The sequence below is a fragment of the Cyphellophora attinorum genome (genome assembly GCF_001299255.1).
Source record: "Cyphellophora attinorum strain CBS 131958 chromosome Unknown Contig29, whole genome shotgun sequence".
Lineage (NCBI taxonomy): Eukaryota > Fungi > Ascomycota > Eurotiomycetes > Chaetothyriales > Cyphellophoraceae > Cyphellophora > Cyphellophora attinorum.
In genome coordinates, this window is record NW_017253257.1 from 60,280 (window position 1) to 76,156 (window position 15,877).

At 53.6% G+C, this 15,877-nt stretch overlaps 6 protein-coding genes across 6 annotated transcripts; 5 read left to right on the forward strand and 1 right to left on the reverse strand.

The window, feature by feature from the left end:
- Positions 1-2,717: 2,717 nt before the first annotated feature.
- AB675_10003 (F-actin-capping protein subunit beta) lies at positions 2,718-3,828 on the forward strand (the record flags this gene model as incomplete). Its single annotated transcript, XM_018138740.1, has 2 exons — positions 2,718-2,816; positions 2,941-3,828. The coding sequence occupies 2 exons, from the start codon at positions 2,718-2,720 to the stop codon at positions 3,826-3,828; spliced, it is 987 nt and encodes a 328-aa protein (XP_017996665.1).
- A 336-nt stretch (positions 3,829-4,164) lies between these two features.
- AB675_10004 (ATP-dependent DNA helicase mph1) lies at positions 4,165-7,516 on the reverse strand (the record flags this gene model as incomplete). The annotated part of the gene is made up of 3 exons (XM_018138741.1): positions 4,165-4,411; positions 4,450-5,804; positions 5,873-7,516. The coding sequence occupies 3 exons, from the start codon at positions 7,514-7,516 to the stop codon at positions 4,165-4,167; spliced, it is 3,246 nt and encodes a 1,081-aa protein (XP_017996679.1).
- Positions 7,517-8,385: 869 nt separating this feature from the next.
- Positions 8,386-9,058, forward strand: AB675_10005 (uncharacterized protein; the record flags this gene model as incomplete). Its single annotated transcript, XM_018138742.1, has 3 exons — positions 8,386-8,536; positions 8,584-8,847; positions 8,898-9,058. 3 exons carry the CDS (start codon positions 8,386-8,388, stop codon positions 9,056-9,058), a joined length of 576 nt encoding a protein of 191 aa, XP_017996692.1.
- A 608-nt stretch (positions 9,059-9,666) lies between these two features.
- Positions 9,667-10,896, forward strand: AB675_10006 (Bis(5'-nucleosyl)-tetraphosphatase, symmetrical; the record flags this gene model as incomplete). The annotated part of the gene is made up of 1 exon (XM_018138743.1): positions 9,667-10,896. The coding sequence occupies one exon, from the start codon at positions 9,667-9,669 to the stop codon at positions 10,894-10,896; it is 1,230 nt and encodes a 409-aa protein (XP_017996583.1).
- A 503-nt stretch (positions 10,897-11,399) lies between these two features.
- AB675_10007 (uncharacterized protein) lies at positions 11,400-13,186 on the forward strand (the record flags this gene model as incomplete). Its single annotated transcript, XM_018138744.1, has 2 exons — positions 11,400-12,040; positions 12,088-13,186. The coding sequence occupies 2 exons, from the start codon at positions 11,400-11,402 to the stop codon at positions 13,184-13,186; spliced, it is 1,740 nt and encodes a 579-aa protein (XP_017996600.1).
- A 1,139-nt stretch (positions 13,187-14,325) lies between these two features.
- On the forward strand, positions 14,326-15,471 carry AB675_10008 (uncharacterized protein; the record flags this gene model as incomplete). The annotated part of the gene is made up of 1 exon (XM_018138745.1): positions 14,326-15,471. The coding sequence occupies one exon, from the start codon at positions 14,326-14,328 to the stop codon at positions 15,469-15,471; it is 1,146 nt and encodes a 381-aa protein (XP_017996617.1).
- Positions 15,472-15,877: the final 406 nt, after the last annotated feature.

The window sequence follows — 15,877 nt, forward strand, 5'->3', positions numbered from 1 at the left end:
CCACAAAAGTAGTGTGTCGCCCTTGTGCTGATGTCGGCACGCTAGAAGGAATTCGAACAGGTTGAGGGTGATATTGAAGCTGTGCCCGTTAAGCAATATGGCTGGCTGATTTTCTTTGGAACCCCAAACGTAGGACCCCGTGGTGTATCTTCCGGCCTGCTTCGAGATGGATTCATTTGCGAGCTTGCACTATATCTCATCACCTTTCTCTCCTGGCAGGAGGTGAAGTAGTCGGAAAGAGTCCTGTGAGGAGTCCAATGGCTCATACCGGAATGTTGGCACCCGGGAAGGCAGCCTTGTGGGGCTCAAGCCGTTCTTGCGCTTCTCGAAGCCTTCTTGACGGCGCTGTGAATCATTCTTAGGGGGTCGGCTTCGGCGTTGAGATATCATGCTGCTCTCTCCCAATGTTCATCATTGAATCGGAGTGCTCGATCTTGGAATGCATTGAAGAGTCTTCAAGTCCTCGACTACCTTGAGCAGTCGGGGGAAGCATCATTGGATGAATGTTGCAGCGTACTGTCTAAGCGCCCGCCACCGCCTGTATGGAAAGAGGGTGAGGCTTGGCAAGGACTTTTGACTTGAGTGCATGCCGAGGACTTTAGTCTTCCCAAATGCGCCAATGCAGGGACTTTGGTCATTGGGCAATAACATCAGAAGCAGCATACGAGATATGCTTGACCTGTCCTAACAACACGTGTACACGAACAGGTTCATGTCTCGAGATCTACAGCACTGCTGCGACCACTTCATACAGAGCGCTCTGAGCCAATGTGTTGAATTCCTTGTTGTACTCGGACTGTCCGATCATCCTTCCAGACTCAGTTGTGATGATGCGCATCATGACTCTGCCCACTTTTCCATGTAGCAGTGATCGTGTTCGCAACTCGAGTGACTGAAATGTGGGTGAGCTCAGAGAAGGGCTCAGGACATTGGTCCAGAAGGTGGTCAGCATTTACTTCGCAGGCAATGGAGTCGTTCCCAACCACTCATTACCTGGGGATCGTCGCGAGGCCGTTTTCCCATGTTTGATGCAGATCTGTAGACATCCCAGGCAGGCCTTCTCACAATTTGGCTGTGGCCAGTCGTCATGGACAAGCGTATCTGGGTCCAGAATCGCGCATTGCATCCAAATTGGGCGAGATGATGAGAACCGTGCGCTGTGCTTGAGTTCAGGCCGACCTATGTACGAGAAGTCAACAGCTGGACTCATCGCACAACTGCAAGCGGAGCGGACTTGGCATGCTGACATCGTTCTCCCGCCGGTCGGATGAAACATCCATAAACGCTGAAGAGCCTGTACGAAAGCAGAACCCTATCAGGCAGTAAGAAATGCGAATGTGCATGATCAAACCCCATGTCAGCACCGTGTTTGAGAATCCCATGAGCAGTCGGCCGTCATCAAACAGACATGATTGGAGAGCCTTGGGGACTGTCTCGGCCAACAATGGTCCTCGCAGCCCGGCGGTACGTATGCTGACCAGTTGCATCAATACAGTCAGAGTCGAGTCGTCATACTTGAGGGTCAGGCATGTAACCGCAATGTGCCAAAAGAGTGCCACCTTCCGTGAGTCCTGTGACATTGGATACTTGTAGAAAGCCATCAGACCAAGGTGTCGCACCAGCGAAAGGCACCCAGCTGGAGGACCCCACGATCGAAAACTCTGCAGCGAAGGACTGGTACTCATCGCCAGGATCCTCTGCGTCCCACAACACTGCGCATCGACCGGCTTCAGATGCTAGCAATCGTCAACCAACGCTGCAGGAAATATAGTCGCGAGCAAATCTGCTGATATATCGATTATGAAGGCTGGAAGCTTCGCCGTTGGCATGCTCACTGCCATCATCATTCTCATTTCGACGACAGAGGCTTTCGAGGATCACAATCCAAGATTCTGGGATTGCCCAGACAAAGTTCCAGCAGTCAGCAGAGTGATGGCAGGCGCGTTCGATGAAGACGGCTGCTTTAGCTTTCAAGGTTGCACCTGCTGTCAGTCAAGTGCATCGTGTTGGACGTCGGACTTCGAGGCAGAAAGCGCACCGAACGTACAAGACGATGATGGCATGCTGATCGAGCTGTACCCAAAATCGACGACAGTTCTGAATGAGGAAGAAGAGTGAAAGCGGCATAAAAAGCGCCAGGGCAGGTGCTGGGCATAGCGACGTGACATTCACTCCTTTGAGTATCATAACGACGAACAACGACACTTACGTAGACGAATACATGACAGTCACTCCTTTAGTCTCTGTTGAATTGTGCCACAGGTACTGAAACTCAACGGGATGTCGTAGCTTTAGTGCTGCCAAAGCGCTGTCCCACCAGAAGACATCCAGACCAGGATATCTGAATCGAGAAGCGAGACCATCGATGCAGTAAGCATCCTCGCATCCATCCGCCATTTGGCGGTGCAGTCCAGAGGCTGGTCAGAGGCTGGTGAGAGGCCTAGAGACTGGGTCACGGCCCTCGATGACTCTTAGACGCGTTGGCGTTGTAGGTCTCTGAAGCGCTATCATCCTTGACCCTGTAGCTTGCGTTCTGCAAATCGTCATTTGCGCGTAGGGAAACCAAAACAGTCCAGGGCGGTGAAGTATGCTTGTTTGTTTCAAAGTGAAGGGACAACCCAAGCTATCGAATGGAATCAACGACGAAGAAGCTGGAGCTACCGGAGGTAGTTGCTGCTACATCCGGCCGCATTCTGGGTAGCCTCCAAGCATTCAACATGCCCTCATTCATCTCCAAGCAAGCACACCTCACCACAGGCCGGAGCACCCGACTGCAATACCAGAGCGAAGCACTGACTACTCCTTGCACCGTCAGGGTGCCTCTCTCACCATGACCTCCGACGCCCAGTTCGATGCCGCACTGTAAGCATCCTCACCCTCCGCAGCACCCAACCGCCTAGACATTTCATTATTGCCCTATACTAACAAATCCCTCCACAGCGACCTCCTCCGCCGCCTCCCACCAACCCAAATCCCAACCCACCTCCAGAACCTCACAACCCTCACCCCTTCCCTAACCTAGACCTCCTCTCCTCCGTCGACCAGCCCCTCACCTCGACCACCGACCCCTCCACCTCCCGCACCTTCCTCCTCTGCGACTACAACCGCGACGGCGACTCCTACCGCTCGCCATGGTCCAACAAGTTCTACCCTCCCTTACCACCATCCGAAGAAGCCGACGCCACGTACCCGAGCGAGAGGGTGCGCAAGATGGAGGTCGAGTGCAATGCGAGTTTCGATGTGTATCGGCAGATGTACTACGAGGGGACGGAGTCGGAAAGTGGGAACCAAGGGGGAGGGGCGGCGATAGGGAGTGTGTATTTGTGGGATCTGGATGAGGGGTTTGCAGGGGTGGTGTTGTTGAAGAAGGAGACTGGCGGGAAGGGTAGGGGAAGTGGGAGTAAGGCGGCGTGGGATAGCGTGCATGTGTTTGAGGTGGATGAGCGGAGCGCGAGGGGAGGAGGGGCGGCGAGTCGGGGGACGAGTCATTATAAGTTGACGAGTACGGTGATCTTGCATTTGCAGAGTGGACTTGAAGGGTCGTCGACGTCAGGTGATGGGCTACAATTGGCGGGCAGCATGACGAGGCAGGTGGAGGCGGATCTGGCGGTGGAGAGTATAGGACAGCTGCAGAAGGATGGTGGGCATGTCGTGAATATCGGGCGGATGGTGGAAGATATGGAGGGCAAGATGAGGAATTTGCTGCAGGAGGTGTATTTTGGGAAGGCAAAGGACGTGGTGGGCGATCTGAGAAGTGTGGCGCCATTGACGGGTGTGAGGAGGGAGAGGGAGATGCAAAGCCAGGTTATGGCTGGGATGGGGCGGTGATCTTAGTGGTGTGACGTTGCCTAAGGGCGAGCAGTGAATAACATAGCGGCTCATGACTGAGGAAGCGGCTCGCGGCCAGGGCTTGCATTAGCGATATTTCGACATGAGGACTATCCGATACATCAATGCACATATGCGTTGAACTAAGGGAGGCAGATAATATGGAACGGTGAGAGAGAGCAGGTCCTCCAAGCAGTCAGCGTTGTCGCACCAAGTGCCAGGCTGGATCTTCGCCATCTGGTTCCGCATAAGTCCTTCAAATTCGGCTGAGTTGTCCCCTGGTCACCTCCCATACCGGCATCCTGCAACCATTTTCGGCTGATGAGTTGCAGCGCATCATTCATCGTCATCATCACTATCGATAACTCGTCTCTTCCCTCGAGCTGGCGTTTTGGTCTTCGCAGTGGATCTCTTAGCCACCTTCGGCGAGGCTGGTAACCCGAAAATGTCCTCAAGGTCAGGCATGTCATCGTCTACGTCCTTCGTCTGATCTCTTTCTGGCTGCGAGATCCAGAATGGCTCGCTAGCTGAAGCTGCAGGCGCCTTGGAGGATAGATCGAAGGTGCCCAGCATAATGTCTGGACTGGTGGCGTCGGTGGCTTCATCCGCAGCGTCATGCACGGAGCGTCGTCGATGAAGCTGCCCAGCTCGCCATAGTCGTGCTCAAGGGTGGGTGGGGACACTGTCCGGGAAGACGGGACTTTTGGTGGATTCTTCGCATGTGCCTTCGGACTGCGTCGATGCGTTATTGATCTTTTGGCTGCAGCTGGCCCTTGTGCTAGGGTAGGGATATTTCGCACCGCAGCTTCAACCTCTTGTTCCGTCGGAGGCGTACAATCTCCCTGGGTCCTGCATCTCATATTCTGCAAAGTAGTGGCCAACGACTGAGCTACTCTGGAGTGCTTGACCCGGCCGATGCGACCAAGCTTGACGTAAGATGCCGGGTATGCATCGAGACGTGGTATCTGCGTGTACTGCGTTTGCGTTCCGGAAACTTCGCCATGCTTCTCTTGACGCTCGGCCTCCTCATCAGCCGTCAGCAATACCTGGTCCAAAGGTGGCAGTGGAGCCACAGTATCGTCGAGCTTTGGCTTGACTATCTGCTGCTTCTTGGACGACTTGCCCGCTCCGAGAAATTTGAAGCCTGTCTCAACATCGTCCGGCATATGGAACTTCTTCGGTGGCTTCTTGGCATTCTTTGCTTTCCGCTTCTTCGGCTCAATCGAGGTATCTTGGGTGTTTTCGAGTGGAATCTCAACGACCCGCTTGTCGACCACAGGTTGTATCTCCTTAGGCACAATCCGTGGCGACTTGTCCTCATGGAACTCGAATTCCTTCCCACTCTCAATAAGTTCTTGCATCTTGCGGTAGTTGTCCTTGGCGCGAGCGAATGCTTCCTCTTCTTTGCCTTTCATCAGGAGTACCTGGACATTGCCAGCTCGCTTTCGACCCGTTCGGCCCATGCGCTGCAGCATTCGGATCGGAGACTTCGATGCATCGTAGCAGACAATCAAATCAACTTCGCCAATGTCGAGTCCCTCTTCGCCGATCGAAGTGGCGACCAGCACGTTGTATGTTCCAGCTTTGAATTGCTTGATGACATCTTGCTGTTTCTTCTGGTCCATGCCTTCCGAGCCCTTCGTGCTCGACTGTCCAACAAAGATGTGAGGTCTCACCATCGGCTCATGCTTCTTCAGGGTTCGGACAATCTCCTCGGCAGAGTCACGATAGTGTGAGAAAACCATAATACGGGTTTCTGACGGAGGTCGACCGCCAGCTGCACCTCTGCCCTCTCCTGCATCCATAAAATGGTTGAGGGCTACACTCTTGAGGTACTCGAGCTTCGGATGGCCAACGAAATCAGGGTTGTTGACCCACTGTCTGAGCCGAGTCATCATGTCTTTGAAGGCCTGGTGTTCAACGACTTGCTTAGCGTACTTGCCGCCTCCGTACGACTCGTCATCGAAGATCTTCATCTTTGAGTAGAAGGCCCAATGCCGTGAAACTTGAGTAGGTCGATACTATTGGCCAACGACATCATAACCTGGAAGACTTTCATCAATGGCCACTTGACAGAGTCAGGAGCGGCTTTGCCGGCCTCGGACTTTTTCCATTCATCGTAGGACTTCTTCAGGCCAAACAATGTGTTCTCCGTCGGATCTTTGCACCACGTTGCACGATGCCGAAGCATGACATTCTGCAGTGGCTGACAAGCAAGTCTGAACAAATCGAGCATTTCTAGGATCTCCAACGAGTACTCGAAGACCTCCAGGTTTTCATCGCGAGAGTGTACGTACTGGCGGATGTCGATAGAATCCTCCGTGCGGATCTCGATGCGAGAGATGTTGAGGCCATTAATGACCTGCTGGACAGACTCAACTGTTGAACCAGGTGTGGCTGTCAATGCCAGCACCCTGAAGCTTGTGTTGAAGCGCTGGAGAAACTTGACGACCTCGACGTATGCATAACCTCCGGTCGCTTTGTGCGCTTCGTCGACCACGAGAAGGACAATCTTCTTGGGGTCAGCGATACCGGTCTTCAGATCGTTGATGAGTGTCTGTGGTGTCATGAAGAACACCCTTTTCTCCTGCCACTCTTCTGCTCTTATTGCAGGCTGTATCTCGCCAGTCAAAAGGGTAGTCTGCGACCGTGGAATACCTGCGATATTGAAACACGCGTCAATCTGCTGCGCTACCAAGGGTTTTGTCGGCGCAACGAATACTATTTGGGTTTGCTGCGTCCACCGATACCAGTTGAGCATAATTGTAGCGGCGATGAACGTCTTACCGAGACCCGTAGGGAGTGCCACGAGCAGATTGTGATACAAGCCTTTGTGTACGATATTGTATTGGTAATCTCTGATGGTGCCGAGATTGGTGGGATACACCCACGTCTTCATTGCTTCGGTGTCGATCTTATGATGAGTAGGCTTCTCCGCTCGATTAGCTAGCGGCCAGTTGTGCGCACGTGTCGCTTGAGCGCCTGTAGATTCATGGTTGGCACCAGGCATACCGAACAAGGTTGTTTGGCGGAGATTCTGCCCCGACTGTCCTCTATTGCTGGCATTGCCATTTGAGAGGCCATGATGTTGTTGTGATCGCTCTGCCGAAATAAGTGCATCAAGGAGATCAGGGTCATCGGCCTCGAAGTCGTCTTCGTCCAGCCCTGCGGGCGCCGTAAGGTCATCGTCTAAGGTAGCTCGAGGTGGCGGAGATGGCACTGACGAGTTTCTGTCAGCCGTAGAGGCTGCTAGTCGACCGGCTGCTGGAGTTGGGCCTGATGGCCTTCGCTCGACCGCGGCTGGTGGTGGTCGATTCGCTGCCGGCTCCGGAGTACTTGCTTTACGTCTCCATCTCGGGCCTCTGATGTGCGTCGGACTGGACCATGGCTGGGTCAACTGCGTGACATAGGTGTCCTTCTGGGTGGTGACAAATTGTGGCACATGCATGAAGTCTTCATACTTCGACCTGTGTTCAGCCTCGTCTGTCTCGATATCGTCCTGGCTGTAGTCATTGGACGGCAGTTTGACATCGTCGTCGGAGGAGTTTCCGGACTCATCGCTGCTGTCCACAGCTATTCTCCGGCGTTTTCGTGGTCTTATGATGTCGTCGGTCTGCGAGCTTGGCACCAATACGTCGTCATCGCCACTCTCGCCACCTCCAATGGCTTCGCCATCGATAAAGTCCATCTCAGAGTCCTTACTTCGTGTGCTGCTCGTGCATCATAGTCAGTGCAGCTATCCGGATGTATACAGCCGCGATGTTATGTTTCTCCCGTCAGCCAGCCCTGCCGCTGGTGTACACGATGTTGGCTGCCGAAGCGGGCGCCACAAAACGCGTTAGCCGAGACGTTCAGGTGAGTCAGGCTTGGCAAACGCGAAATCACGTGCGAGATCTGCTGATTTTTAGCATTTCATCTTGCCCATCCCTGCATCCGCGATGAACTCTCCTTTTCTGTAACCTCAATTCGATGCGGTCCTGATCTTGAGGTCCAGTTTCGAGGCCATTTTTACCCACAACCATGACGCCCTTCCGCTTGTCTTGCGCGGCCCTTTCACGCCTGGCTCGACACGTCCTCGGAAATTTCAATGCTGCACTGCGTTGTATCGGGCAGACTCTGGTCACTCTGTGAAACCAAATTGCATGAGTCGGCAACCATGTCTCAGATGCGGTCGAGCAAAGAGTCGCCGCCGGAGTAAGCTTCGTAGGAGATTTCCTTTCATCGTTCCCGCCGGGGCGCTTCATCCTTTTCTAGTCTAGGCTATACTGTCAAGACCGCGCTATTCACAGAATCTGGGGTTTGGAAGAGATATTGTTGGTCATGGTGGGTTCATGATTCGCTTGATCGCCGGGCTCACTCGACCCCTGTTCTCGCCATCATATTGACGCGCACCTCAATTTATTTCTGTCTTATTCTGCCCGAAGCAACACGACTTTCCTTCTCTTGAGTCACACGCAAGCGCATCCTACTCTCGTTCAATCTTCACAGGCTTCACTCGTTCGCCACTTACACTTAAACGCTTCATCCAATCAACAGCATCTCACTACTACCATCAACATGCGTTTCTTCACCACAGTCCTTTTTGGCCTGGCCGCTGTCGCCTTCGCACAGCAGAGCTCCGACTCCGCTAGCCAGTCTCCCAGCCGTACATCTGAGACTACTTCCAGCACCGCTTCTCTGAGTGCTGAACAGCAGTGCATTCAGGACTGTGCGTATCCTCACGGTTGTCACGGCAAGCAAGGCTAACTCGAGCAGGCGGCGAGACCGACATCTGTTGCAAAGCAGCATGCGTGAATGTGCCTTGCCCCAACGCGGTGGCTGTCAATCAGACTACCGAATGTGCTGGAAAATGCACTCAGGGCAATGGTACACAGGAAGAGACTGAGGCATACGCTTCGTGCCAGGCCAGCTGCATTTCTGCTTCTTTCTTCCCGATCAGCACCGGTACCGCCGGCTCTGGTAGCAACACCGCCTCCGGCGCCGATGCCACCACCACTGGCGAGAGTGCTACGGGCATTGGTGAGTCCGCACGCGATGCACATATTGTGACGGAGGCTAATTTGGCACAGGTGCGTCGGCCACAGGCAGCGGCAGCGAATCAGCAAGTGCGACCGGCAGTGGCAGCTCTGCAAGTGCAAGTGCTACGGGCTCGAGCGGTGCTGCCAATGTCAAGACTGCATTGAGTGGCGCAGGTCTGCTCGGTCTGCTCATCGCTGGCGTCGCTCTGTAGATACACTGACTCTGATGCCGCTATCCATTGGCGGGGACAATGCTGCAGGAGACACTACGCATCTCTATCAAGCAATATAAATAGTAATTAGCGATGAGCATAACACAACCAGACTTGAGCGGTACCGAGTAGTTGTGCATGTGCTAAATAAGCCGATATGCATGTCTACCACGACCTGTTCCCCACGAATTACGAACCAACCGCAACTTAGGCTTTATGAGGTCACTTTCCGCGACTTTGTACCCAGCACAAGATGCCACTGAGTTTTCAATGTACAATGCGGATATGCCGGCCTCTTTGCCACAGCATTTGCATGCTAACCAGGCAGAAGCCGTGCCTCCACCACGTGATACCTTCCATCGCTGATGTTGGATCACAGTTGATGATTCTCGGCTAGCGATCATTCGCCCCAATACAAGCTTTGGCAAGTGCGACTGCTAAAGCACTCCGCCTGAGTTGCGACTGCCTGAACATGATGACAAGCCTGCGAGTCTGCGAGAGATGAGACATGTCGTGCACGTCGAGCGCAACCAGTGCGCCGATTTCTCGAAGCCAGCGTATGGCTGCTCAACCAGGGGCTTGAAGCACAGACTCTACGCGCCAACATTATGGCAAAAGAACGCCTTTCCAACGACGGGCGTGCAGTCTGGGGTGAGAAAGGCCCACGAGTCGCTATAATCGAAGGCCGTAACAGCGACTGGAGCAAAGAGAACACCGCGTTCCAGCCTCCAGGCGAGCAAATACTTTGGTACGATCGGTACCTAGACCGTCTTGACGATGCGTACGATGCCCTCCTCGCCCTGGTCAAGGCGCCTAAATTCCGCCGATTGACCGCCATCGTCATCTGTGCCACAATACTCACATGGAGCATGTGGACGAAAGTCGTCTGGCCATGGATAGAGGAGGAAAGAGCGGCATGGGACATATACAATACCCAGGAATCTGGCGAAAAGACACAATTCGGCGTCAATGCGCACCCACACCTTGGCCTTATACAGACGGAAGAGCTGGATCCCAAATACCTGCCAGGCGGCGCAAAGGCAGATAAGTCACGGAGATTGATCTTCATCGGCGATATACACGGTTGCCACAAGGAGCTATTGGAGCTTTTGATCAAGGCGAAGTACGACCACAACAGAGATCATATTATTTCTGTAGGTGATATTGTCACGAAAGGGCCGGACAGTTCTGGCGTTATCGACTTCTTGATGGAACAAGAGGCATCGGTCGTTCGTGGAAATCACGATGATAAGCTCATTCTGATTGCAGAGCAGCGGCACAAGTCTAAACGCGAGGGAGAGATGGAAGCTGAGCACAAGAAGAAGCATAAGAAGAATACACACGAGGCAATCGCTCACGCCCTGACGAAGAAGCAGCTCAAGTTCATGCAATCGTTTCCGTTGATCCTCAAAGTCGGTCAGATCAAGGGAATAGGCGAGATTGTCGTGGTTCACGCTGGCTTGGTTCCAGGTGTACCACTAAAGTCACAAGATCCCGCCTCGATTATGAACATGCGGTCGATAGATTTGCGCACGCATGTTCCGTCCAAGCTGCACCACGGCAAGCATTCTCGACCCTGGTTCTCGATTTGGAACAAGTTTCAGAGGCTTCAGAAGTATTGGAAGAACTCGAAGGACAGGACGTCGCACCAACCGCTGACGGTCGTGTACGGTCATGACGCTCGGATGGGTTTACAGGTGTCAAAATACTCCAAAGGTCTAGATTCGAATTGCGCTAGGGGTGGTCATCTCACTGCTTTGGTTGTTGACGAGCATGGCAAGCAGAAAATTGTTCAGGTGTCTTGCAAGAAGGATTACACAGTCGATTCGGAGGCTTGAGCGTAATTTTTAGCATATCGGGTAGCGTTTGGACTTTGGGATGCGAAGAGTGGTCCGAGCTTGGTGTGAGAGCACAAAGTCTACCCAGAACAGATGGGCAGGTCTTTGTCCTTGATTTGGGCTCTTTCGACAACAAAGCCATGGATTTCGTAAGACGCAGGCACAATGGCTTTCATCGAGTCGACATCGGCATGTCTTCTTCAATTCATGGCGCATGCGACAGCAAGGCTGCTCAGTGTCGGCCTATTGTCGTTGCGTTTGCTTCAACATCCACCTGCCACGCTATTGAGACAACACCGGCGTCAATGCCCGAAACCTATTCAGTCAGTATTAGAATAGGACACAATAGGACAATACGCTCGAAATGATATATTCCAACCGAACATGCAGCAACTTTCCGATATTCTCGACATACATCCCTCGAAGCCCGCCCCAGATCCTTTGACCATATTGCATCGCACTCCAGATACTGCGCCCACAAATCGACCTCACAAATCGCAACAATGTCCCAGCACTCATCACCAGAGGCCGCCCCATCACCAACTCCTGGCTCTCGTAGACGTGTTTCCCGGTATTCGACACCGGAACGACAACATTACGATGAGCTGACTGCGGAATCGCTGCGAGAAAGCTCCGAGGAGGCCTCCCGGCTTCGAAAGCAGTGCGATGAGACACAAGCAGAACTTGACCGGTCCAAGATCGCCTTGCACAAGCAGATCAAGCCGCTGCAGGACAGCGTATCCCAGCTTGAACACCGCTGCAAGGACCTCGAGGACGAGAAAGCTGGCTTGGAAGGACTGATCCAGCGCATGAAGGCCGCCCAGCATAAGTCAGACCTGAATGCGGATGAGCAGACAAAGCAACTGAAGGATTTTGAACAACGAGTCTCGGATCTTCTAGAAGAACTGCAAGGCCATCAGCATAACGGAGAAGAACTGAGGAGATTGAGGGATGTAGAGGCCGAATACATGCAGGTCCTGGAAGAAGCAGCAAGGAAACGAGAGGACGTGAGATCGGAGGGCTCCCAGGCACTGTACACCATCTCTGGAATCAACGAATACTACCATAATGCTCGCCATCAGATCGACGAACACTATCAGAGCGTGCGCCAGCAACTCCATGAAGATCTGAACCTACCAGGAGAGTTGAGAGATGAACTGCAACATGTGATTGCGGAACGGATGAATTGAGAGATCAGCTGCAGGAAAATGCTGCAGAGCAAGCCGAATTGAACGCTCAGGTGAAGCTCAATGCAAGTTTGGCGAAGCGGATCAGAGCCAACCATGATGAGTGGGAGAGAGAGCTGTCAATTGAGCCTGAGCCTCGTTTGAGACAGGTGTCACTGCATGATGAGCTGGAAGCAATGGGTGATTTGGAAACGGAAGCGGAAGCACAGCCAGAATCAGAAACCAAATCGCCAGCAGAATCAGAAACGCAAGCACCAGAAGAAGCCGAAGCAGCAGCACCAACCACGCCTCCGCCTCCAGAAGCCACCAAAATGCCTGGATCCTCGCCAACGTCGTCGACAAGCTCCGATCGATCAGCACGACGACGCGCTTTGCCAGCGCCATTGCGGCTTCCGAAGCGCAATTCTAGCACCAGAAGACCTCCGCCAGGCAATTTGGCGCGTCCTGCCACCATTTCGCGGGAACCCTCACCAGATTCGCGGCCACTCACGCCAGGAAACCTCGTCGAGCCGCTTCGGCAGCATGTGAAGCGGTTTGAGGCGAATCCTCGCGCCCCCTTCCACATAGCGCTGCAATCAGCCACTATTCGCGCGCCAGAGGCCTCCACAATGCATGATGGGCATGTGGTGATGGAAGTCGAGGAGGAAGAAGTGGTGGCGGAATCAGAGCAGGACTCGAAGCCATTTTCGCCGCTTTCCGACTCCGACTTCAGCAGATTTGGTTTCCCGCTTCCGCCAGAGCACAATTTGCAGTTTTTTGGTGTTTCTTGGGAGGTTTCTGCGCCGAAAAGCGAACCGGAAGGCCTCCCGGAAGCGAAATACGGCGATCATACCCTTCCTCTCCGCCTCCAATGGTTCCTGGTCTTCTTCACGGCGATTTTGTGCTTGTTGGTGCTGGCAGCCGCCTCATACATTGCGATGAGTGCGTGGGAGGTTAGGCAGGCGTGGATTGACGCGAATAACATGCGTTATAGGCGGCAATACGTGTGGGAATGGAATCATTCGGTTTGGAGGGCGTCCTGGTGGGATTGGCTGGTGTATTGGATGATCAAGCAGCTTGGACTCTATGAGACGGTGTATAGACACCCGGTATTGAACGCATAGGGCTGGGGAGGACTCTGGGAGATTGTGGGTAGTGGTAGAAGCAGAGCGGAAACACGCGAGAAGCGGTTTGAGTACCTAGGTAGTCAATGAATTCTACGTGATCGGCACCTCACGTGGCGGTGATTAAGGCCTGATCCTTGACACTTTTGAGCCTTGATTCTGCCTCGATTTTACCTTGATCATTCCTGACATCCAGCTTGAATTCTCTTCACTGGGCGCTTGCAGCAACGGACATCCTATCCAACGGAAGTCCTCCTCACGCGACAACTTGATGCAAAGTATCTGCAGCGCCCGTACAAATCGCACGGACCACGTCCGCAACCAGCCAACCAACAGTCCGGCCCCAGCCTTCTCCAGCATTCCTGAGAAAGGCGGCTTCACCGCTTCCAGCGGCCAACCAGAAGGGCTTACATAACCTACACATTTAGGCTTACTCGGAGTTGTCAATGCCCGGAAGCGGACGATGGGTCCAGCCCAGAGCCACAAGGCCAGGGCGCCTATTCGCCCGCTGCCAAACAATCGATCGGGCGCCACGGCAAGCTGATAAGCCTATGACGCTTTTAGCTGGGGCTCAAAAACCTAGAAACTAAAACCCGAGTGCGTCGAGGTCGTCCGACCGGATGCGCCGGATGAAAACAGCAGTCAAAACGCGAGAGCGATGATGAGGTGAGAGAAACCTGATATACTCTCGATGGTTCCCCGGGTTTCTTGGTTCTAATGTACATGCGACTCATTGATCTTTTGAATTATTTGTGACTCGTCGCTGCGCCCTCGCTGTCGCTACACAAGCCGTCTTACATCAGACCTATTTACATTCGGCCGACTCGGTGACTAATCGATCTCGGCCTTGAAATCCTGACCAACACCTCGACGACGGGTCGACAGATTGGTCATACTAAGAGATACAGCTTTGGTGTGTTGAAGGCTTCTCGTTGTTCAATACACAAAGAAACCGGCGGTCGTGCACGCTCCCGTGCCTGCACCTATTGCGAAGTCTCTTTGTGCTACACAAGCAAAAGAGACGTACGAGGACGGCCCGGCTTGCCACCGTCGTTCGATCGACCTTGTCGTTGCAACATTCTTCCTAGGCAAGAGGAAGAGCAGTATTCATACAAGTCACACGAGCCGAATCAGACAAAATGCGTCTCACAGCCGTGGCAGCAGCCGTTGCCACTCTCACAACCGCAGTGTCGGGCTTCCTCATCCCACCAAGCAATGTGCTACACCCATTACAGAAGACACGACCCACACAGAAAAACCATATCGCCGAGCCCATTCAGAAGACCCAGATACCACCATCAGAAGCATACTCAATAGCAAGTCTTTTGAATCAACCAACAGCATGGAAGATCGCCCTGGCGTGCCCTGGCTGCACGTGGGAGGGTGTCTCGGAAACAGAACAACAACCCGAGACCGTGATCGAGATCACTCTCGACGCTGACAAGCACAATGGCCTGCTCGTCAACAATATTGCCACCATGATGCCAGATGCAGGCCTGATCAAGCCTTCGACTGTCGGACTAGTGGCTAGACAACGCCGGGTCGATTCTGGAGAGCTCACGACCGACCGACCACTCGACTTCGTCCTCGAACGACTCCTACCAGTCAGACCATGGACTCACCAGGCAGAAGAAGGAGTTGCGATCCAGCCTGTGTTGTTCACAGTGGTCGGCTTCAACGGCAAGCCAGTCAAGGTCGATACCGTAGCGATCGACATCGTTCAAGGCCGCAAAGACTGGAAAGTGGGCCGAGTCGCGACCGTGCCGTTCGCAAAGACACCCGGCGCAGTGAGCTGCGAAGGCCGCACAGGGTGGAGCTACTGCCGCGTCAAGGCCATCATCCAGTCTCGTGTCCTGGAGACCATTCGTGCGCTACGCGCAAAGGGCAAGCACGCCAAAGCTTGGGCTGGCGGTCGCGGTTGTCATGGAGGCATGCGACACACTGGGCATCACGGCCACCATATGCGTGCGCACAAATGGGCGAAGATGCTGCACTCGACACTGCGATTCCTGGTCATTCCAGCGCTACTGGGCGTTATCGGAGGTCTTGTTGCCAGTGCTGTCGGTATGCTTGTGGGTCAAGCTGCTGTCCTGCTGTGGGCGAAATTCGGGCGAAACAGCCGCAGGAGGCAGGCTAGTGGCCACGGTCCGGCAATCGAGATCATTCTCTGTGAGGACGAGAAGTGCAGGCTGCTGTTGGAGGGTGAAGAGAATCTGCCTTCACCGCCGCCTAGATATGAGGACGTTGAAGCAGGACCAGATTTGTATACAGCAGAGAAGCAATAAGTGAGTGATGATCGATGCATTTTTACGTGGCTACGCGGATACCCCTGGATGAATGAAGGATATGCAGGAATGGCTTGGGTTGGGAAAGGCTGCTAGATACTATACCCTATGCATATCTGTAGTCACGGGAGAATTGGAACGCTTGAGTTTTACCGATGCTGTCATACTTACTTCCGTTGCCTTATGACTGACGCTGTCCCCTGGTGATGTCTGCTGCGATGCCTACTAAGTAGCATCTAGGTGCTCACGTACCTTTGAACCAGCTCTTAAGCTCCGAACGCCAAGACCACGGACGTTGAACGCAGTTGCTGATTTAGGAACTGCCCCTTCTTGCCTGCTGTCTTCCAGATCATATATGTCCCAGACTGTACGCCTCTTGTCAGCATTGCGATGATCCCCTAACGTC